The 24,950-nt window shown below is 45.3% G+C and overlaps 1 protein-coding gene across 1 annotated transcript in view; it reads left to right on the top strand.

Annotated features, from left to right (window-relative positions):
• The window catches only part of LOC149440232 (asialoglycoprotein receptor 1-like), a 37,342-nt gene that overhangs the window by 7,800 nt on the left and 4,592 nt on the right, over positions 1-24,950 (top strand). Inside the window, exons 3-8 of the mRNA XM_089658874.1 lie at positions 1,340-1,381; positions 1,479-1,607; positions 4,502-4,546; positions 5,952-6,026; positions 8,201-8,352; positions 17,383-17,489. Coding sequence (XP_089515000.1) covers positions 1,340-1,381; positions 1,479-1,607; positions 4,502-4,546; positions 5,952-6,026; positions 8,201-8,352; positions 17,383-17,489 — 550 coding nt within the window. The remainder of the gene's footprint in view (positions 1-1,339; positions 1,382-1,478; positions 1,608-4,501; positions 4,547-5,951; positions 6,027-8,200; positions 8,353-17,382; positions 17,490-24,950) is intronic.

Below are 24,950 nucleotides of genomic sequence, written 5' to 3'. Positions count from 1 at the left end.
TGACCCCATGATGTTGTAATCCAGAGGGTGGGTCTATAATGATGTAATCCAGAGGGTGGTCCCAAAATGATGTAATCCAGAGGGTGGGTCTATAATGATGTAATCCAGAGGGTGGTCCCAAAATGATGTAATCCAGAGGGTGGGTCTATAATGATGTAATCCAGAGGGTGGTCCCAAAATGATGTAATCCAGAGGGTGGGTCTATAATGATGTAATCCAGAGGGTGGTCCCAAAATGATGTAATCCAGTGGGTGGGTCTATAATGATGTAATCCAGAGGGTGGTCCCAAAATGATGTAATCCAGAGGGTAAATCTATAATCATGTAATCCAGAGAATGATCCCATGATGATGTAATCCAGAGGGTGGGCCTATAATGATGTAATCCAGAGGGTGGTCCCAAAATGATGTATTGCAAAGGGTGGGTCTATAATGATGCAATCCAGAGAATGATCCCATGATGATGTAATCCAGAAGGTGGGTCTATAAGGATGTACAGCAGAGGGTGGGCCCATTAGGGCTAGGACTCAGAATAATTGGGTTAAATTGTAGGCTGTGGGGTGGAGGAAGGCCCAGGCGGTGGGCACCCAGAGGGAAGGCACGGCACACACAGGGGTTGGAAAGGTGAAGCTATATTGTCAAACCATTCCAGATACAGTAACAGAGTCTATCGAGTAGCATGAAACCAGCAGCAACACTCACAGCAGAATGCGGGACTTGCACAGAATGCAAGTGAGTCAGGACATTTTGTAGGGTCTGCCTTCACTATATATGGACACAGAGGTCACCTGGGTGACAGTGTCCAATCAGACAGGAGCCCACCTGATGTCACCTATGGAGGCCTAGGAGGAATGGGTATTCCTCTTGTCCTCCACTCTCCCTGCAGGGTGAATTCAACAGCGCCACTTGTGTAGGGAGGTCAACCTGCACCTGCCTACAAAATTACACGGACCCCCTATTCAACCATTCAATCCGGAAGACTGACAACATCCAGGGGCAGAAAATGAGTACTGCGAGGGTCAGTCCTGGATCGAAGAAGTTACAGCAAAGTACTACTCTTACCGGGTTTATAATTTATTATTTTTTTTTAATTTTTAGCTGGAATTCTGCTTTAAAATAAACAAATTAGTTAATTAATGCTTAAAGTGGTCCATAACCAATAGAATTGACCTTGAAAAGACCACGACACCCTTAAAGTCACGTTTTGTATGAGGCTGCTCCCCTCTTACACCTGATGGATCCCGTGAGATGTTGTTTCGAGGGGCAGGGCATGTTATGTGGCCGACCAATCTTGCTGTTTGCTTTACGATGGGATGCATAATTTGTTTTTCTTCATTCCAGTCAGTAACCTCTCTTCACTATTGGAAGACCTTAAAAATACAAGTAAGTCAGATCCATGTATGGACTAGAAGACGTCCACCTGTTTGGGGGCAGATGTCCGAAGGATACATTTTTATGTTTTTGTTTTGTCCTCCTTCAGTCAACAACCTTTCTGCTTTACGGCAGGAAGATCTCGCTTCGCAATGGAAACAGCTCTCTTCACAACGGCGTCATTTCTCTTCACGACTGAAAACAATCAATTTCAAACTGGAAATGGAAAAGGAAAGAAGTAAGTAAATAGGATATACGGTATATGTAAGCCTGTTTTGGGGGGTCATATGAGATGGCCCTCACCATACAGTGTGCAGTGACCACTCCTCTCAGCATCTGGTAAACTGGGAGACTATGTGGAAGATCTGGGACCCTTTGAGTTATTCTCTAGTGCATTGCCTTCACTCAGAAGGACCTTGAGCATTGCAAGTGGGACCCCCAACTGAGCAGACCATGTCCCCAGGCTGTGACACCCGCTTGTCCCATTGCAAGTGGGACCCCCAACTGAGTAGACCATGTCCCCAGACTGTGACACCCACTTGTCCTATTGCAAGTGGGAACCCCCCAACTGAGCAGACCATGTCCCCAGGCTGTGACACCCACTTGTCCCATTGCCAGTGGGACCCCCAACTGAGCAGACCATGTCCCCAGGCTGTGACACCCACTTGTCCCATTGCAAGTGGGACCCCCAACTGAGCAGACCATGTCCCCAGGCAGTGAAACCCACTTGCCCTATTGCAAGTGGGACCCCCCAACTGAGCAGACCATGTCCCCAGACTATGACACCCACTTGTCCCATTGCAAGTGGGACCCCCCAACTGAGCAGACCATGTCCCCAGGCTATGACATCCACTTGTCCTATTGCAAGTGGGACCCCCAACTGAACAGACCATGTCCCCAGACTATGCCACCCACTTGTCCCATTGCAAGTGGGACCCCCCAACTGAGCAGACCATGTCCCCAGACTGTTCCACCCACTTTTCCTATTGAAAGTAGGACCCCCCAACTGAGCAGACCATGTCCCCAGGCTGTGCCACCCACTTGTCCTATTGAAAGTAGGACCCCCCAACTGAGCAGACCATGTCCCCAGACTGTGCCACCCACTTGTCCAATTGCAAATGGGACCCCCCCAACTGAGCAGACCATGTCCCCAGACTGTGCCACCCACTTGTCCCATTGTAAGTGGGACCCTCCAACTGAGCAGACCATGTCCCCAGGCGGTGAAACCCACTTGTCCTATTGCAAGTGGGACCCCCCAACTGAGCAGACCATGTCCCTAGACTGTGCCACCCACTTGTCCCATTGCAAGTGTGACCCCCCAACTGAGCAGACCATGTCCCCAGACTGTTCCACCCACTTGTCCCTTTGCAAGTGGGACCCCCCAACTGAGCAGACCATGTCCGCAGGCTGTGACATCCACTTGTCCCATTGCAAGTGGGACCCCCAACTGAGCAGACCATGTCCCCAGACTGTGCCACCCACTTGTCCCATTGGAAGTGGGACCCCCAACTGAGCAGACCATGTCCCCAGGCGGTGACACCCACTTGTCCCATTGCAAGTGGGACCCCCAACTGAGCAGACCATGTCCCCAGGCTGTGACATCCACTTGTCCCATTGCAAGTGGGACCCCCAACTGAGCAGACCATGTCCCCTGACTGTGCCACCCACTTGTCCTATTGCAAGTGGGACCCCCAACTGAGCAGACCATGTCCCCAGACTGTGCCACCCACTTGTCCCATTGGAAGTGGGACCCCCAACTGAACAGACCATGTCCCCAGGCTATGACATCCACTTGTCCTATTGTAAGTGGGACCCCCAACTGAGCAGACCATGTCCCCAGATTGGGCCATCCACTTGTTCTATTGCAAGTGGGACCACCAACTGGCCATGTCACCAGGCTATGTGACACTGAGACTGTTCCTGAAAACCAGGTATTTAACTCAAAAGCAAACCTTTATTATATTGCATTTTTTCATTTGTCAGATGTGATGTCTGCACTAGCTTTCTTTTAGTAGGCTGTCTCTTTTTTTTTTTCATCTGATGATCCAGCCAGTAAGTCTGTTGTTTTCTAACAAAAAAAGCTGTCCTGCAGATTCAGCAGTTAGAGGGTTAAGACAAATCATTTACCACTGACAGGGGTGTTTACAATGATCAGCTTTTATATTTTTATGTAAAGCCTTTATCAGAAAAGGATAAACTGTTTGCTGTAACGGCTTATGAAGTCAGGAATTTGGCTTTAATTTATTAGTATATCTAAATCTGCTAGTCCATCTAACACTCCACCCCCCCCCCCCCCCGGACTGATAATGCTGCTGCCCAAAGGTGCCCCCTGTGCTCTGTCATCCAGAGTGCGTGCGCTCTAATACTACTGGCCAGATCACCAGGTGAAAATAGAGGGAAAAATCCTTATAAAAAAAACTAATGGAGCTGCCACATCTAATTGATACGTTTATAATCGGTTTAAAGGCTTCATTGCAGAACGAACAATGAGAAGTTGAAGTACTCAAAAGTTTTGGCTTTTACAGCTTCCTCTGCTGCCCTGGATGGGGTTCAACTTCACAAGCAGACATCCCACTTAGGTCCAAAATGGTGGTTCTTGTGTCTTCTCTGTGCCAAATCCATGACTGCAGCATTCAGACCAGTGGAGGTTCTCCAGGATCCCCTAGCTCTGGTGTTCCTCACACACTTGGATGAGGTCTTCTGAGATAAAATGTTAAACACTTGGCCCCCAAAGGGCTGTGCTGTCAGGGCCTGGGCTCCAACTCCACAACCCCATGTACAGACTTCAGCCCTCGGGCACAGGCTCAGGCACAGGAACCCGTCCAGAACAGTGCTCGGCATATTCCATAAAGCTTGGCCCAACTAACTAAAGACAAATCGGGACTGGCCCACCAACAAACAGGATACACCTCTGACCCTGCCCCCCCCCCCGGATCCTACTCAACATAGTCTGGAAGAGAATATTCCTGAGCAGAGCAATGCCAGGGAGAAGTTTACAAAGCAAAAAAATCCTATGAAAGGTATAAAGCTGGGAACACAAATCCCTAAATGTACACCAGAATATTGTATCTGGCCATGGAAGGAGGTCATTTTATATTTGTAAAATTCCTATTTGTATTTTTTCCTTTCCAGCCGACGACCTCTCTATAAACCTGGAAATCCTTAAGCGGGGGATACGTAAGTCAATGATATCACTCCTATTGTATCCTGTATGTGGGGGAGGTGCAGCGTGGTGTAAACACGTAGAGTCCAGTGGTGGGAAACAGAAATGAAAGTCAAAGTTCAACTTTACAAACAGCCAATGGGAAGGCAGCCGAATCCGAACCCTTGCAGGTTGTAACAGCAACGTGGAACAGAGAAAGTCTCGGGAGTGCCGACCATGTCTGTCTCAGAGGGTGGAATGTGGCCTGACTGGTCTGTACCCTAATAGGAGGATTCCAGAAAGGATCCCCATCCAGTCCCTACTCATGTGGAACCTTCCCCTAACCTTTCCTTTCTCTCTAAGATGTACTGATCGGGACCCTCATCCCTCCTGTCCTCTATTAGATGTAATGAACGGGACCCTCATACCTCCTCTCCTCTATTAGATGTAATGATCGGGACCCTCATACCTCCTCTCCTCTATTAGATGTAATGATCGGGACCCTCATACCTACTGTCCTCTATTAGATGTAATGATCGGGACCCTCATACCTCCTGTCCTTTATTGGATGTAATGATCGGGACCCGCATAACTCCTGTCCTCTATTAGATGTAATGATCGGGACCCTCATACCTCCTGTCCTCTATTTGATGTAATGATCGGGACCCTCATAACTCCTGTCCTCTATTAGATGTAATGATCGGGACCCTCATACCTCCTGTCCTCTATTAGATGTAATGATCGGGACCCTCATACCTCCTGTCCTTTATTGGATGTAATGAACGGGACCCTCATACCTCCTCTCCTCTATTAGATGTAATGATCGGGACCCTCATACCTCCTCTCCTCTATTAGATGTAATGATCGGGACCCTCATACCTCCTGTCCTCTATTAGATGTAATGATCGGGACCCTCATACCTCCTGTCCTTTATTGGATGTAATGATCGGGACCCTCATAACTCCTGTCCTTTATTAGATGTAATGATCGGGACCCTCATACCTCCTGTCCTCTATTAGATGTAATGATCGGGACCCTCATACCTCCTGTCCTCTATTAGATGTAATGAACGGGACCCTCATAACTCCTGTCCTTTATTAGATGTAATGAACGGGACCCTGATACCTCCTGTCCTCTATTGGATGTAATGATCGGGACCCTCATACCTCCTGTCCTCTACTGGATGTAATGATCAGGACCCTCATACCTCCTCTTTTCTATTAGATAATAGACTTTATTACTCATCCTCCCTTTGGTTTCATATGTTCTGTATTACTAATGTACGTATGATGACTGTATGTGCTGTAAAGGGTGACACAACAATGTAACATAATAATGATGGATGAACCCTTTGTATCCATGATAGGGGACTCGTCACCCTTTGTGTACTATGCATAGTAGAGTAGCTCCCCACTGAGATCTTCTGCTCTTCTATAACAGGGCCTATTTCTAATGACGCTCAGAGGATTTCGGGAGCTGTTGGGAAACTGGCAGATAGAATCCAGAAAGCACATGGTGAGTTTTACTTGATACATTCACCGGACCACCAAATTTCCCTATACCCCCATGTAGGAAGGGGTTACCTTATCTCCATTTAATCTGGGCTCCTCTTTGTCCCTTCCAAGAAGTGAAATCTAATCTCTCCCCTATATGGTTGATTTCCCATAAATAGAGTGAGTGGAGTTTAGGGGTTGAGGTTGGGAGTAGAGACCAGGCAAGAAACATTAGGGAGGAAGGCTCTGGCATTGTGTCCTTGGTCCCCCATCATGTGGGCTTCCCCTTTGGTGGGTCATCCAGCACTAAACTAATCCCTGATCTTGTGGGAACAATTCCTTGTGATACCAAAACTTTGGGTTTCTGGATTGTGTTGTTAAGCACCTCCAGTTTTGTTATTTGACTCACTTCAATGCTCTGATTTAGAAGTTGTGTTGACTTAACTATACATAAAGGAAATGGACTTGGTTTGTGGCTGGTAGTATGTTATTTGAATGACTGAGTGTATGGCATGTAAAGTGGGCCAGTACACTGTTGGGCCACAGACAGCTAAAAGGGCGATGTCTCAAAAAGGGTTACACTGGTGCTGGTGAACAGGATCCTGAATACAAGTAAGTGTGGTGGTTAGGAAAAGAGGTCACTATACTGGTGGTGAAGAGCAGACCCCCTCAATGAAACACACAAAGGGTGACCTGGGTTCCTCATGTCTCATGGGCCTTGGGAGCTGTTGGGAAACTAGCAGATGGAATCCAGAAAGCACTCGGTGAGTTTTACTTGATACATTCACTGGACCATCAATTTCCCTATACCCCCATGTAGGAAGGGGGTACCTTATCTCCATTTAATCTGGGCTCCTCCTTGTCCCTTCCAAGAAGTGAAATCTAATCTCTCCCCTATATGGTTGATTTCCCATAAATAGAGTGAGTGGAGTTTAGGGGTTGAGGTTGGGAGTAGAGACCAGGCAAGAAACATTAGGGAGGAAGGCTCTGGCATTGTGTCCTTGGTCCCCCATCATGTGGGCTTTCCCTTTGGTGGGTCATCTGGCAAAGAACTAACCCCTGACCTTGTGGGAGCAGTTCCTTGTGATACCAAAAATTTGGGTTTCTGGATTGTGTTTTTAAGCTCCTCCAGTTTTATTATGTGACTCACTTCAATGCTCTGATTTAGAAGTCGTGTTGACTTAACTATATGTAAAGGAAATGGACTTGGCTTGTGGCTGGTAGTATGTTATTTGAATGACTGAGTGATGGCATGTAAAGTGGGCCGGTACACTGATGGCTAAAAGGGTGACGCCTCATAATGTGCAATACAGCTACTGGTGAATGGGATCCTGAAAACAAGTAACAAGTGTGGTGGTTAGGAAGTGGTGGTGGTTGGGGAAAGATGTCACCTTCCCCAGAGATGAAGAGCAGACCCCCTCAAAGGAACACATAAAGGGGGACCTGGGTTCCTGTGTCTCATGGGCCTCAGCTGTTCAGCTGGAGTTTTGGAACCTTTAGTTGGAACCCCAAGAGACATACGAAGCACTGTGTTGTGAGTACTCCTGCCCAAATAAAATTTAAAGGATCAGTGCAGTGGCAGACCAGGGGGGAGGAGTTGTGAGGTCTTGGACCTACCATGAGTACATGTTGAAACAGATCTGTGCAGTATTTGGGGTGGTTAGAGTATAAGATGACCATGGATAGCTCTATATTTCTGTAGGCCCCTTATGGAGTGACGAGTATGGGGAACGGCTAGGGACTGCCCTACACAGAGCTCCACTCTTAATTACCCCAAGAATACTCACATTTAGGTCTAAAGAGGACCTTTATATTTTTGTTTTAAAATAGTGAACACGAAAAAGTGGTTTTATGCCAATTTTATCTTAAAGGACATCTCCAGGAATTCATTTCATAAGACTGTAAAGCAGGTTCGCCTAACAACTGTCACTTTGGAGAGATTTCATCCCAATTCCTGTTTAGACTCTGTTACAGGAAATGAAGGGAAAAGTCTCACCAGGACATCAGCAAGGAAAAAGACAACAAAGGGTGTAGCCATTTCCTTGTATCTATAACAAAAAAACATTTTTTGGTCCTTTATTTACTTTAACTTTAACAGACGCTTGTAACTGGGCCAGTCCTTCATGGTCCTCGCCATCCTTCCTCTCTTTCTCACACCTCCCTATCTCTGTCTGTCTCTCTCTCTTTCTCTCTCAGGACCTTCTGCTCCATTGTGTGAAACCAACTGGGCTCACTATGGCCTCAGCTGTTACTATATGTCTTGGAAACCGGAATCTTGGGAAAATGCCAGGAAAGACTGCGAGTACAATATGTCGGACCTGGTGGTCATTAATGGAGACGATGAGATGGTAAGAACGATGAACACCACTATAGGAAATAGAGAGGGTCATGTATGAAAAAGTTTTTTCTGTAAGAACTTTTTCTAGGTATTCTGGAGCGGACAGCCATCGGGAAGATGGGAAAAACACAGGTCTAGGTATGGTGGTGGGGTTCAGTAGACTGTCAAGGAGTGGTGTTGCCTCTGTGCCATCGGGGGCATCAGCTAGAGATGAGCGAATCGAACCAGGCGAACCGGAATTCGATACGAATTTCAGGAAAAATTTGATTCGCGTCGAATCCGAAATTTTGCCTACTTCGGGTGCGCGAATCGAAATTTTCCCGATCAGCCGGCAAAAGTGTCCCTGCAGAGAGCTCCGCTATTTCTGACATTTCTCTGACAGTTCCTTCACATGTACAGCGGTTGAAACATTGTATCTATTAGTTTCCATTTAGGATACAGATGTTTCAACCGCTGTACATGTGAAGGAGCTGTCAGAGAACTGTCAGAAATAGAGGAACTCTGCACATACACTTTTTGCCGGCTTGGAATTATTCTTATTTTCATCCTACTTCTTCTTCTTCTTCTTCTTCATCCTCATCCTCTTCTTCTTCTGAGGATGAGGATGAAGAAGAAGAAGAAGAAGAAGAAGTAGGATGAAAATAAGATTAATTCCAAGCCGGCAAAAAGTGTATCTGCAGAGCTCCTCTAAGTGTATTTGCAGAATGTCATTTATGGAAAAAAATAGATACAATGTTTCAACCGCTGTATGGAGTGAATGTCCCAGAACTGTCAGAAATAGACAGAAACTGTCACAGAACTGTCCTTCTTCTCATCCTTCTCCTTCTTCTCATCCTTCTTCTCATCCTGCTTCTCATCCTTCTCCTTCTTCTCATCCTTATCCTTCTCCTTCTTCTCATCCTTCTCCTTCTTCTCATCCTTCTTCTCATCCTTCTTCTCATCCTTCTCCTTCTTCTCATCCTTCTCCTTCTTCTCATCCTTCTCCTTCTCCTTCTTCTCATCCTTCTCCTTCTTCTCATCCTTCTCCTTCTCCTTCTTCTCATCCTTCTCCTTCTCCTTCTTCTCATCCTTCTCCTTCTTCTCATCCTTCTCCTTCTCCATCTTCTCATCCTTCTCCTTCTCCTTCTTCTCATCCTTCTCCTTCTGCTTCTCCTTCTCCTTCTCCTTCTTCTCATCCTTCTCCTTCTTCTCATCCTTCTCCTTCTTCTCATTCTTCTCCTTCTTCTCATCCTTCTCCTTCTTCTCATCCTTCTCCTTCTTCTCATCCTTCTTCTCATCCTTCTCCTTCTTCTCATCCTTCTTCTCATCCTTCTCCTTCTTCTCATCCTTCTCCTTCTTCTCATCCTTCTTCTCATCCTTCTCCTTCTTCTCATCCTTCTTCTCATCCTTCTTCTCATCCTTCTCCTTCTTCTCATCCTTCTCCTTCTTCTCATCCTTCTCCTTCTTCTCATCCTTCTCCTTCTTCTCATCCTTCTTCTCATCCTTCTTCTCATCCTTCTCCTTCTTCTCATCCTTCTCCTTCTCCTTCTTCTCATCCTTCTCCTTCTTCTCATCCTTCTCCTTCTTCTCATCCTTCTCCTTCTCCTTCTTCTCATCCTTCTCCTTCTCCTTCTTCTCATCCTTCTCCTTCTCCTTCTTCTCATCCTTCTCCTTCTTCTCATCCTTCTCCTTCTTCTCATCCTTCTCCTTCTTCTCATCCTTCTCCTTCTCCTTCTTCTCATCCTTCTCCTTCTCCTTCTTCTCATCCTTCTCCTTCTTCTCATCCTTCTCCTTCTTCTCATCCTTCTCCTTCTCCTTCCTCATCTCCAAGGGCATTTAAATTAAAGGTACAGTGTTCTGCACTAATTTAAAGGCTCTCTGAAGCCTAGAAACCCTTTTTATAAGTCATCTTCGTAGCGAATAAATTCGCATCAAATCGAATTTCTTCCTGAAATTCGCCGAATCAGCCGAATCAAATTTTTGAATACTTCGCTCATCTCTAGCATCAGCCAACTAGCAGATATTAATGTTTTGTAAGTCCCTAGATAGATGGTCGATACAAACATTAGTCAGTAGAGGAATCAACATGCTGATGGCCAGGTAGGTTGGCAACAAGTCATCGGGGCACTGGCAGGATCCATGGCAAAACTTGAAACAAACTGTGTGTGCATTCATTTACTATTGACTTTTTTGTGAATCAGTATGGTTACTATATACTCCGTACTGATTCATGTAGGGGAAAGCTGGTATCTGGGGGTCCCCTATTTTTAATGAGGATTCCAGATTCCAATTATCCTCCTGTCCATGGGCCCCCACAACCACCGGGCCAGGGTTGTGGGGAAGAGGCCCTTGTCTTCATCAACGTGAGGACAAGGTACAGTACTTTGCTAGGATTGTCCCTCCCTAGCAAGTAATGTTCCTCATGTTAAATGCATGTGGCCTGCTATGGTTCAGGGGGAAGGGGGGCTGCACACTTGCCCCCCCCCCTTTTTTGGTCACCAAGCTGCATGCTCGGCTAAGGTTGTGATATGGATTGGTGGGGGACTCCATCCTTTTTTTTTTTTTGAATTAGGCTCCCCCTTAAAATCTATACCAGACTCAAAGAACATGATATGGAATTTGGGGGGAATCCCTGCTGGCAGGGGGATGGGGAGGCTCAGGGAGCCGTCAATAACAGCAACCTAAAAATCTGACTGATGGATTAACTCGGGTACAATCATCCTGCCCATAGGTGGTTCTAACCTTAGCTGGTCCATGCCGAACCGGCCGAGATTCGAACCATCTATGGCCTGCTAAAGTCAGGCGATCACCCTACGAACTGGACCATGTGACATTGTATGAACATGTGTCTGCACTGGTTTCCCTATGCTAGAGCAAACTGGATCATCATACGTATGTCTTGAAGTAGGGAGGAGATCTTTGAACCCCTGAAATGTGTTGGCTGGTCTATGTTGTCTTTATGTGAAGAAAGATCATTGTTAAAGCTTTTTGAACTTTCAGACCTTTTGTTTGATGCCCACGTTGAACTTTGCACACTTGAATTTTCAAATCTGGCCCCCTTGCTTTAAGGACACCCTGCTTTTGTAAGAGAATCCTCACAAGATCCCTTGTGATCAATCATAATTTGATTGATCTATGGATAATTTGAATCCAGAACCTCGTTTCTACTTGTTCCATATTCCAAAATGTATCTGACAACTTTACAGTCTGTTTGAACCTTTCCATGCAACCAGGCATTTGCAGTAATGTATAACTGAACGGGGGGCTGGGGGAATGACCCACATGGAAGGAAAATATATTTGAAATGCTACAATTTTGGCAGTATTCAATATATATATATATATATATATATATATATATATATATATATATATATACAGTTGCAAGAAAAAGTATGTGAACCCCTTGGGATTACGTGGAGTTTTGCATGAATTGGGCATAAAACGTGCTCTGAACGTCATCTAAGTCACAACAATAGAAGAACACAGTCTGCTGAACATAATACTACACAAACATTAGATGTTGCCATGGTTTAATTGCACATAACATGTAAACATTCACAGTGCAGGGAGGAAAAAGTATGTGAGACCCTAGCTTAATGACTTCTCCCAGAGCTAATTGGAGCCAGGAGTGAGCCAACCTTGACTCCAATCAGTGTGATGATATTGGATGTGTTGCTGACAGCTGTCCTGCCCTTAAAAAATACACACCTGTTTTGGGTTTACTGCTTTCAAGAAGCACTGTCTGATGTGAACCATGCCTCGCAGAAAAGAGCTCTCAGAAGAACTACGATCAAGAATTGTTGACTTGCATGAAGCTGGAAAGGGTTACAAAAGTATCTCCTTGAGCCTTGATGTTCATGTGTCCACGGTAAGACAGACTATCTACAAATGGAGAAAGTTTAGCACTGCTGCTACTCTCCCTATGCGTGGTCGTCCTGTAAAAATGACTGCAAGAGCACAACGCAGAATGCTGCATGAGGTAAAGAAGAATCCCAGAGTGTCAGCTAAAGACCTACAGAAATCTCGGGCACATGCTAACATTTTTGTTGACACATCTACAATAAGGAAAACATTAAACAAGAATGGAGTACATGGGAGGACACCACGGAGGAAGCCATTGCTGTCCAAAAAGAATATTGCAGCACGTTTGAAGTTTGCAAAAGAGCACCTGGATGTTCCACAGCACTACTGGCAAAATATACTGTGGACAGATGAAACCAAGATTGAGTTGTTTGGGAAGAACACACAACACTATGTGTGGAGAAAAAAGGCACAGCATACCAACATCAAAACCTCATCCCCACTGTGAAACATGGCGGAGGGAGCATCATGGTTTGGGGCTGCTTTGCTGCCTCAGGGCCTGGACAGATTGTTGTCATTGATGGGAAAATGAATTCCAGAGTTTATCAAGACATTTTGCAGGAAAACGTACGACCATCTGTCCGCCAACTGAAGCTCCGCAGAGGATGGGTGATGCAACAGAACAATGACCCAAAGCATACAAGTAATTCAACAAAACAATGGCTGCAACAGCACAGAATACGCCTTCTGGAGTGGCCCAGTCAGAGTCCTGACCTCAACCCCATTGAAATGCTGTGGTATGACCTTAAGAGAGCGATTCACACCAGACATTCCAAGAATATTGCTACACTGAAACAGTTTTGTGAAGAGGAGTGGTCCAAAATGACTCCAGATCGTTGTGCAGGTCTGATCTGCAACTACAGGAAACGTTTGGTTGAGGTTATTGCTGCCAAAGGAGGGTCAACCAGTTATTAAGTCCAAAGGTTATCATACTTTTTGCTCCCTGCACTGTGAATGTTTACATGTTATTTGCAATTAAACCATGGCAACATCTAGTGTTTGTGTAGTATTATGTTCAGCAGACTGTGTTCTTCTATTGTTGTGATTTAGATGACATTCAGAGCACATTTTATGCCCAATTCATGCAAAACTCCACGTAATCCCAAGGGGTTCACATACTTTTTCTTGCAACTGTATATATACAGTTGTGGCCAAAATTATTCAACCCCCACTGAAATTGAGTGTTTTGGCCAGTTTGACATTGCTTTTGATCATTCAGTCATCTTGCTTACATTTACATTAAAGAGGCACTTGTAGGTCAGACAAATATAACATAACAGTTATAATGAAATAACCACAAATGTCTTTTCTGTGCTCACAGCATTATCAGTTTTATTCAACCCCCAAGTGACATTCAATCTTAGTACTTAGTACAGCATCCTTTTACAGTTATAACAGCTTTTAAACGTGAAGCATAGCTTGACACAAGTGTCTTGCAGCGATCTACGGGTATCTTCGCCCATTCTTCATGGGCAAAGGCCTCCAGTTCAGTCACATTCTTAGGCTTGCGCACTGCAACTGCTTTCTTTAAGTCCCACCAGAGGTTCTCAATCGGATTTAAGTCTGGTGACTGCGATGGCCACTCCAAAATGTTCCAGCCTTTCCTCTGCAACCATGCTCTAGTGGACTTGGAGGTATGCTTGGGATCATTGTCCTGTTGAAAGGTCCAACGTCTCCCAAGCCTCAGGTGTGTGACGGACTGCATCACGTTTCCATCCAATATCTCCTGGTACTGAAGAGAATTCATGGTACCTTGCACACGCTGAAGCTTCCCTGTACCTGCAGAAGCAAAACAGCCCCAAAGCATGATTGACCCTCCACCATGCTTCACAGTAGGCAAGGTGTTCTTTTCATCATAGGCCTTGTTCTTCCTCCTCCAAACATAGCGTTGATCCATGGGCCCAAACAGTTCTAATTTTGTTTCATCAGTCCACAGAACACTATCCCACAACTTTTGTGGTTTGTCCACATGGCTTTTGGCATACTGCAGTCGACTCTTCTTATTCTTTGGAGACAGCAAGGGGGTACGCCTGGGAGTTCTGGCACGGAGGCCTTCATTACGCAGTGTGCGTCTTATTGTCTGGGCTGAAACTTCTGTACCCACATCTGACAAATCTTTTCTCAGTTCCTCAGCAGTCACACGGGGACTTCTCTCCACTCTACGCTTCAGGTAGCGCACAGCAGTCGAAGTCAGCATCTTCTTTCTGCCACGACCAGGTAGCGTTTCAACAGTGCCCTTTGCCTTGAATTTGCGAATGATGCTTCCTAAGGTGTCTCTTGGTATGTTTAACATCTTTGCAATCTTCTTATAGCCATTGCCCTTCCTGTGAAGAGAAATCACCTCTTCTCTTGTCTTCCTGGACCATTCTCTTGCCTTCACCATGTTTGTAACCACACCAGTAAATGTCTAGAAGGAGCTGAGTATCACAGTCATTTTAAAGCTGCCTAATTGGTGCTTATTATGCTTGATTGCTGCTCGGTGACATCCACAGGTGTTTTCAATACCTGATGGAAAGCACCTGTATGAACCTCTGTTCTTCAGAGTGGTAGTCTTTAAGGGGTTGAATAATTGTGGCAATGAAGAAACCACATAAGAACCATTTACTACTGTATTACATAAACAATTGATGTCATTTTAGTTGCATTTGGGTAGTTACAACGTCCTTGTAGGATTTGATTCTGAATACAATTCCAAATGTACACTATAGTCCCTAAACCCCTTTACAGCATTGGGGGTTGAATAATTTTGGCCACAACTGTATATACATATACAGTATATACACACAGTGAAGGAAATGCGTATTTTCTCCCCTGCTGATGTTGAATGTTCGCCCCTCACAAAGAAATGATCGGTCTAAAAATCGAATGTTCGGTGTATTGTAACACTGAGAGACAGAATACAACAACAAATTCAGCAGAAATGCGTCTAACAAATGATGACGGATCTGCATGTTCATGAGGGAAAGAAGGATTTGATCCCCTATCATTCAGCAGGATTTCTGCCTCCCAGGTGTCTCTCATACAGGTCACAAGCTGAGATTAGAAGCAGTCTCTTAAAGGGAGTGCTGCTAATCTCATTGTGTTACCTGTATAATAGACACCTGTCCACAGGAGCAATCAAACCATCAGATTCCAAACTCTCCACCATGGCAAAGACCAAGGATGTCAGGGACAAGATGGTAGACCTACACAAGGCTGGACTGGGCTACCAAACTATGGCCAAGCAGCTTGGTGAGAAGGTGACAACAGTCGGTGCAATCATTCACAAATGGAAGAAACACAAAACAAGTGTCAGTCTCCCTAGGTCTGGTGCACCATGCAAGATCTCACCTCGCGGAGTGTCAATGATCATGAGAACAGTGAGGAATCATCCCAGAACTACATGTGAGGATCTTGTCAATGATCTCCAGGCAGCTGGGACCACAGTCATCAAGAAAACAATTGGTAACACACTACGCCGACAAGGACTGAAATCCTGCAGTGCCGCAAGGTCCCTCTGCTCAAGAAAGCCCATGTCCAGGCCCGTCTGAAGTCTGCCACTGAACATCTGAATGATGCAGAGGAGGACTGGTGGGAAGTGTTGTGGTCAGATGAGACCAAAATCCAGCTCTTTGGCATCAACTCAACTCGCCGTGTTTGGAGGAGGAGGAATGCTGCCTATGACCCCAAGAACACCGTCCCAACTGTGAAATATGGTGGTGGAAACATTCTGCTTTGGGGGTGTTTTTCTGCTAAGGGGACAGGACAACTGCACCGCATCAGAGGGACGATAGACGGGGCAATGTACCCTCAAATCTTGGGTGAGAACCTTCTTCCCTCAGCCAGGGCATTGAAAATGGGTGGTGGATGGGTGTTCCAGCATGACAATGACCCAAAACACACGGCCAAGGCAACAAAGGAGTGGCTCAAGAAGAAGCACATTAAGGTCCTGGGGTGGCCTAGCCAGTCTCCAGACCTTCATCCGATTGAAATCTGTGGAGGAGCTGAAAGTTCGAGTTGCCAAACGTCAGCCACCAAACCTTAATGACTTGGAGAGGATCTGCCAAGAGGAGTGGGCCAAAATCCCTCCTGAGATGTGTGCGAACCTGGGGGCCAACTCCAGGAAACGTCTGACCTCTGTGATTGCCAACAAGGGATTTGCCACCAAGTACTAAGTCATGTTTTGTGAAGGGGATCAAATCCTTCTTTCCCTCATGAACATGCAGATCAGTCATCATTTGTTAGACGCATTTCTGCTGAATTTGTTGTATTCTGTCTTTCAGTGTTACACCGAACATTCGATTTTTTGATTGATTATTTCTGTGTGAGGGGCGAACATTCCATTGTTAGACCGATCATTTCTGTGTGAGGGGCGAACATTCCATTGTTAGACCGATCATTTCTGTGTGAGGGGCGAACATTCAACATCAGCCGGGGAGCAAATACGCATTTCCTATTACTGTATATACTACATGTTGAAATGCATTTTATTACAATATATATGAAAAATATTTTTAAAAATACATTTCAAATATAATGTATGTCTTTAACAATACAAATCTACATTTTTGGAATGCATTTACAAATATATATAAAATATATGTTAAAACGACTTTTTTATAAGTAAAACATATTTTTTAAAATATATTCTTTAGATTTATTTTAACATATAAAAAATTCATCTTAATCTATATTTTTACATATATTTGTAAATGCATTCCAAAAATGTAGATTTGTATTTTTAAAGACATACAGTACATTTGAAATGTATTTTTAAAATTTTTTTCATATATTTTGTAATAAAAATGCATTTCAACATGCAGTAAACTGTATATTTATATATATTGAATTTGGCCAAAATTGTAGCATTTCAAATATATAGCACTATATTTGGGAAGAATATTTTTCAAATATATTTCAAAAAAAATTTTTCTTCCATGTGGGGAGTTACATATTCTAGAACTGTAGACGAATATGGATAAGCAAGTCAAGATTTTACACAATCGACCCCATGTAACCACAAACCTACTTGATTGAGTAATTACATTTCAATGTATAAATAAAGATCATGGGCATGTATACATTTGGCTGTGGGGGGTGGGAGGGGGGCGGCATTCGCCCCAGAACAATCTGATAGCTTTTGTCTGTACAATAAATGGAAATGAACGCGAGAAAACCTCCTGTGGTAACAAATTCAGTTTTTTTTTTCCTTCCTGAAGAATTTTCTTTACCACTTTTCGGGGCAGGAGACTACATGGATCGGTCTTTCTGGAAAGCAAGGAACCTGGAAATGGGTGGACAATACTTACTACGAGACGACTCCGACGTAAGACCCTTTCCTCCTAAGTATTAAATTCCTTCTCACATGACTTCCAAAGATAAAAGATACACCGTATCAACATGTCTCTTGTGCCTCTTGTGAAGTAAGGGATTTAAAGTGGATTTCAGGCCCCCCCACCAAAAATGAAAAGTCAGCATCTACAAATACTGTAGCTGCTGACTTTTAATAGTAGTGCTCTGTAATAGAGATGCCGGGTGCAATAACTAAAAGCAAGTCATATACACGCACACAATCAACATGTCATGCAGGTACCTTTTTATTTATTATTTAAATATTTTATTATTAAATTTTCAAATTGCAAGTTTGTACAAACAGACCATTTAAAAAAAGATAAACACAAACAACAACCTCTAATGTGCTTGTCATGATATCTAAATATTAATCTTAATATTTTTCCCCCCGCCCATCCCTCTCCCTTCACCATTTGGCAATGTTATCCTTGGATTTCCCACATAGAACAACATATCATCTGCATAACATGCCACCTTATGCTCTGTATCTCCTATCCTAATACCTTTTATATCTATGTTATTCCTTATTGTAGCCAGCAGAGATTCCAAAGATAAAATGTACAACAGTGGAGACAAAGGACATCCCTATCTTGTTCCATTTTGCATCCCAAAGTACTCTGACAATTCCCCGTTTACCATGATTGCTGCAGAGGGTTGACTGTATAATTTCCTTATCCATTCTCTCATTCTGGGTCCCAACCCCAATACTTCCAGTGTATCCAACATATAACCCCAATCTACTCTTTCAAAATGCAGATACCTTTTAATCAGCATTTGAACCATTACATATTCTACACATGTGAAAGACCATCTACCGAATGAACACCTGCCCTGGCACATCATAGCATTCACTCGGCACTCCAATAAAAAACAGAATCCAACTGCAATATTCTTGCACTGTCAGAACCTCCACTTTTATTGTCACACGACACACAGGAGGATATATCTTATAGTCATCACAATCTGCATAATAACACACACCAATAATAATGTGAGCATTATAGCATGAAATAGACACATCATAGAATTAATACATTACCGAAGCTATGTTAGAAGCTGGGAGGAGCAAATCCCATCGGAACCACGCTGCCCAGGGGGTCATGGGGAAGCCGTAGGCTCGACCAGTTGATGATCCCATATAGCCTTGGCAAAAATCCCAGCGTCAGAGCGTCCTCTGGCCACTAGGGGGGCTTTCCCCCTGGACCTTAGGCTTTTAAACCAATTTTCTGGAAGCTGTCCAATAGTGGGCGGGCGCCACATCCACCGCAGGAGAAGCTAGCAGAAGGGTTCCACGAGGAGTCACGTTCAACCACTGTATTCGTTATCTGAAAAGTCACACTTTTGCTTCTTATCTACTCCACAACTTCTCATCTACCCCAGACTTAAGGATTTCTAAATTCTCAAGCAAGTAGACGTCTTTAAACAGGTTTTTACCTCCTAATGTGAGGTTACTAGATGTCATAAACACGTTCAGTTTCCATAAATAAGTTTTTATCCTGCTCTCAGCAGAATATCTTGGGACTCTGTTCCTTTGGCCTAGAGAAATGGCACGTCAGTCACCTCTCATGCTCCCAGCATTTGGACAATGCTTTATTGTAAAAATTACCCAAGAAACAAAGGGTCCAAGGCCAACACATTTCATAGGCATTACAGGTACTTACCTGTTCAGGCATCTAGTGGTGTCTTCACCCCAAGCTGATTTTTCAATTAGCTGTCAGGTGCTGCTGTCGCCATCTTGGCTAAGGGAAACCGGTAGTGAAGCCTTAAGGCTTCACCACCGGCATCCTACTGTGCATGGGCGAATTGGCCACAGTCTTCTGGGACCTTGGAAGTGTCCCAGAGGGCTGCAGGGGGTGCTGCGGAGAACTGGTGTGACAGTGGGAGCAGATATCTGTCAAAATCAGGTTCCCACTCCCCTCTAAAAGGTGCCAAATGTGGCAGCGGAGGGGGGGTGAGGAGGCAGAAAAGTGGAGCTTCTTCCTTTGGGTGGAACTTCGCTTTAAAGACTTGGCAATACGATAAACAGTGATTTCCCATTTCCCCATTACTGACTCACTATGGCTTGTTCTGCTCAGGGACCGGTTGTAGCGCAGCTCAAGGTGCTCTGCTGGTGAAAAACAAAAATCCAGTGTTTCACAGCAATGCGAGGGTGCAAGCTGTCTTGTGCTGGATCCAGAAAGACGTGAAATATGAGGGGATGAGAGACGTGGCACACCACCAGCTCAACAGGTAGGACGAAACGTGTGCGACCTCAGCCTTTGGTGCCTCCTGAGCCACGCCCCTGATGCATTTCACCCGGCCCACCCAGCTGGCCATACACAGGTCGAATTCCGAAAGAATTTTCTTTCGAAAATCCTTTCTAAGAATTTTAGTTCGAATTTCGCACCATTAATGGATCATAGAAACGGCCAATTTTTGTGCGACCATTGAATTTGAGTGATCGGGCACGTTGGAAATTTTTTGAAAAACAAACAAATTTTGAATCAATGATGGGAGAATTGTGGGAGAAATATAAACAAAAAAGAAACAAACGCGAGCCGTGACCTGGAAAGAAGAGAAAACTCTTGGCCAGGAAAATCCTTTTCTTTGGCAGCATGAGGTGAAATGGAAGGCTTGGTTGGTCGAATTCCGAAATGAACGGTGGCGCCATCAGGTTACAAAACGCATGAAATTTCTGATTTTCTAAAGAAAATTCGTATGGAATTCGACCCGTGTATGACCTGCCAGATTCCTCTATGACAAACCCCATGGGTGAGGAGAAATGCATCAGGGGCGGGGCTCAGGAGGAGCTCAAGGCTGAGTGTTTTCATTTTGTACGATTCGTTCTGATTCGCTTTTCGTGACGTCACCGCGTGATCCTGCCTCCATGTTTGGCTGCAGGTTTTTGTTTTTTGTGCAGGTCGTTGTTCATGGTGACTGACGCCGAATTTAAATCACGGGACAAGTTTTTTTTTTTATAAAGGACTTTGTGTGTCTATTTACTTTTGACATTTTTTTTTGGTGAATGAGTAGGAGTACTATGTACCCCATACTCATGCACATGGGGGGGTGTGGATCTGGGGGCCCTCTTGTTAAAGTCACCCCCCCCCCACACTGCCATAACCACTGGGCCAGGGTTGTGGAGAAGAGACCCTTATCCTCATCAACATAGGGACAAAGTGCTTTGGGGGGGCGATTCCTCCAAAGCACCCCCTTTTTTGAGGGCATGCAGCCTGGTATGGTTCAGAAGGGTAGCTCCCCCTTTCTTGGCCTGCATGCTCGGATATGGATTTTTAAAAATATTTTGGTATGGGGTACCCCTCAAAATCTATACGAGACCCTAAGGGCCTAGTATGAATTGAGGGGGACCTCCACGCTGTTTTTTTTTCTACATTCCTTTTAACCCCTCGCACTCTAGAGGATTTTCCCCTCTTCCTCACCAGGCCATTTTTTGCATTTAACTGACAATTGCGCGGTCATGTGACGCTGCACCCAAATAAACTTACGTCCTTTTTTCCCCACAAATGGAGATTTCTTTTGGTGGTATTTGACCGCCTCTGCGTTTTTGTTATTTTTTGTGCTGTAAACAAAAAAAGACAGTCAATTGTGGAAAAAAAACAATATTTTTGACTTTCTGCTATTAAACATGTCCAGTAAAAAACAAAATCACATTTTTTTCATAAATTTAGGCCAAAATGTATTCTGCTCTGTGTCTTTGCTAACACCCCCCCCCCCCCAATAATTGTATATTAATTGGTTTACTTGAAAGTTATAGCATTTACAAATGGCGGTATATATATTGGAATTTATTTTTTTTGTAATACTAGTAATGGCAGCGATCAGCGACACTGGGGGGGGGAACTGATTTGGTGTCACTGACATCCCCTGTGACACCAATACAGTGATCAGTGCTAATAAAAAGCACCGACACTGTACTAATGGCACTGGGCAAGAAGGGGTTAACATCTGGGGTGATCAAAGGGTTACCTGTGTGCTGGGTGTGTTTTACTAAGGAGACATGCTATACTATGCAGAGAGATACAAAGTGGCATGTCCTTGCTGTCGGGGGAGAGATACAAAGCAGTATGTTCTTGCTGGCAGGGGAGAGATACAAAGCGGCATGTTCTTGAGGGCAGGGGAGAGATACAAAGAAGCATGTCCTTGCTGGCAGGGGAGAGATACAGAGCGGCATGTCCTTGCTATCAGGGGAGAGATACAAAGAGGCATGTCCTTGCTGGCAGGGGAGTGATGCAAAGCGGCATGTCCTTGCTGTCAGGGTAGAGATACAAAGCGGCATGTCCTTGCTGGCAGGGGAGAGATACAGAGCGGCATGTCCTTGCTATCAGGGGAGAGATACAAAGAGGCATGTCCTTGCTGGCAGGGGAGTGATGCAAAGCAGCATGTCCTTGCTGTCAGGGTAGAGATACAAAGCGGCATGTCCTTGCTGTCAGGGGAGAGATACAAAGCGGCATGTCCTTGCTGTCAGGGGAGAGATACAAAGAAGCATGTCCTTGCTGGCAGGGGAGAGATACAAAGAGGCATGTCCTTACTGCCAGGAGAGATACAAAGCAGCATTTCATTGCTGTCAGGGAAGAGATACAAAGCAGCATGTCCTTGCTGGCAGGGGAGAGATACAAAGAAGCATGTCATTGATGGCAGGTGAGAGATACAAAGAAGCATGTCATTGCTGGCAGGAGAGAGATACAAAGCAGCATTTCATTGCTGTCAGGGGAGAGATACAAAGCAGCATGTCCTTGCTGGCAGGGGAGAGATACAAAGCAGCATGTTTTTGATGGCAGGGGAGAGATACAAAGAAGCATGTCATTGCTGGCAGGGGAGAGATACAAAGCAGCATGTCATTGATGGCAGGGGAGAGATACAAAGAAGCATGTCATTGCTGGCAGGGGAGAGATACAAAGCAGCATGTCCTTGCTGGCAGGGGAGAGATACAAAGCAGCATGTTTTTGATGGCAGGGGAGAGATACAAAGAAGCATGTCATTGCTGGCAGGGGAGAGATACAAAGCAGCATGTCATTGATGGCAGGGGAGAGATACAAAGAAGCATGTCATTGCTGGCAGGGGAGAGATACAAAGCAGCATGTCCTTGCTGGCAGGGGAGAGATACAAAGCAGCATGTTTTTGATGGCAGGGGAGAGATACAAAGAAGCATGTCATTGCTGGCAGGGGAGAGATACAAAGCAGCATGTCCTTGCTGGCAGGGGAGAGATACAAAGCAGCATGTCCTTGATGGCAGCGGAGAGATACAAAGAAGCATGTCATTGATGGCAGGGGAGAGATACAAAGAAGCATGTCATTGCTGGCAGGGGAGAGATACAAAGCAGCATGTCCTTTCTGGCAGCAGAGAGACCTGTGTTTTTACACAGGTCTCTCCCCTCACAGCTTGCTGATGATAACTGAGTGCCAGCCAGGAATCACAAGCCGGGACCCGGTGATTGACATCCACAGCCACCAATAGCGGCGCGCGCCCCCTGCCCGGAAATACAAATCACGTATATATACAGTAGGTGACCTTGGGTAGCCCTGCCGCCCAGTACAAGTACTTCTACTACAGGGTGGTGGGCAGGTGGTTATCCGGCATTTGTTCGCATTCTGCTGACAGCGGTGAATCCCACTGACATCATATGAGTCCTGGTTGTTAAGGACACTGCGGCCGCCTGCTCCCTAACAACTAGCTACTCACAATGAAATGCAATTCGAAGATACGAAATGGATTCCAAAAACGAATTGGTTTAATTAACAGATGCGTTCGAAACAAAATTCTTTCATGAACGAATGGATCTGATACAAAACAAATCAAACATTTGCAACATGAACATGTCTAATGTGTCCCAGGAGGTTGTGGGCAGGAAGTAGGGGGCCAAACTTACCCTCTCCTCACCTAGGCAAGAAGAAGTGGGAGCGGGAACCTGTCAGAAATAGGTACCCGATCCCAGGGGAAAAAAAGTTTTCAATACAGGTGGGGGAGGGGGGCTAAGGATCAGCAGAACTTCATTTTGTAACTAAAATTCCACTTTAAGAAGCAGCAGGAGGGGTGGAGGAAGCACAGAGCCGCAGGATGAAGCAGGGAATTCTAGTGTCACAGGTCCTCAGAGACAGCTTCCCTTTCAGCAAGGAGAACAGTGAGCAGCATTACATACCAAATCTCAGTCCAGATCTGTGAGATGATCCCTGCAGACATACAGATATGAGGATACAGAACAGGAGTGCCTAGGCACTGAAAGTGCACTGATATGAAGAGGGATACAAGCAGGGCCTAGGCATTGAAAGCGCACTGATATGAAAAGGGATACAAGCAGTGTCTAGGCACAGGAAGTGCACTGGTATATAAAGGGATACGAGCAGTGCCTAGGCACAGGAAGTGCACTGGTATAAAAAGGGATACGAGCAGGGCCTAGGCACAGGAAGCGCACTGATATGATAAGGGATATGAGAAGTGCCTAGGCATTGAGAGTGCACTGATCTGAAAAGGGATACGAGCAGTGCCTAGGCACAGGAAGTGCACTGATTTGAACTGGGATACAAGTAATGCCTAGGCACAGGAAGTGCACTGGTATGAGGAGTGATACAAGCATTGTCTAGGCCCAGGAAGTGCACTGGTATGGGGAGGGATACAAGCAGTACCTAGGCACAGGAAGTGCACTGGTATGGGGAGGGATACAAGCAGTGCCTAGGCACAGGAAGTGCACTGGTATAAAAAGGGATACAAGCAGGGCCTAGGCACAGGAAGTGCACTGATATGATAAGGGATATAAGAAGTGCCTGGGCATTGAAAGTGCACTGATATGAAAAGGGATACGAGCAGTGCCTAGGCACAGGAAGTGTACTGGTATGGGGAGGGATACAAGCAGTGCCTAGGCACAGGAAGTGCACTGGTATGGGGAGGGATACAAGCAGTGCCTAGGCACAGGAAGTGCACTGGTATGAAGAGGGATATGAGAAGTGCCTAGGTACAGGAAGTGCACTGGTATAGGGAGGGTTACAAACAGTGCCTAGGCACAGGAAGTGCACTGGTATAGGGAGGGATACAAGCAGTACCTAGGCACAGGAAGTGTACGGGTATGGGGAGGAATACAAGCAGTGCCTAGGCACAGGAAGTGCACTGGTATGGGGAGGGATACAAGCAGTGCCTAGGCACAGGAAGTGCACTGGTATGAAGAGGGATATGAGAAGTGCCTAGGTACAGGAAGCACACTGATATGGAGAGGGATATGAGCAGTGCCTAGGCACAGGAAGCACACTGATATGGAGAGGGATATGAGCAGTGCCTAGCACATGAAGCACACTGATATGGAGAGGGATATGAGCAGTGCCTAGGCACAGGAAGCACACTGATATGGAGAGGGATATGAGCAGTGCCTAGCACAGGAAGCACACTGATATGGAGAGGGATATGAGCAGTGCCTAGGCACAGGAAGCACACTGATATGGAGAGGGA

The sequence above is a fragment of the Staurois parvus genome, unplaced genomic scaffold, assembly GCF_062004578.1.
Source record: "Staurois parvus isolate SC_StPar_1 unplaced genomic scaffold, SC_StPar_1.0 ptg001108l, whole genome shotgun sequence".
NCBI classification, from domain to species: domain Eukaryota; kingdom Metazoa; phylum Chordata; class Amphibia; order Anura; family Ranidae; genus Staurois; species Staurois parvus.
This window is presented reverse-complemented; position numbering and strand designations above follow the sequence as displayed.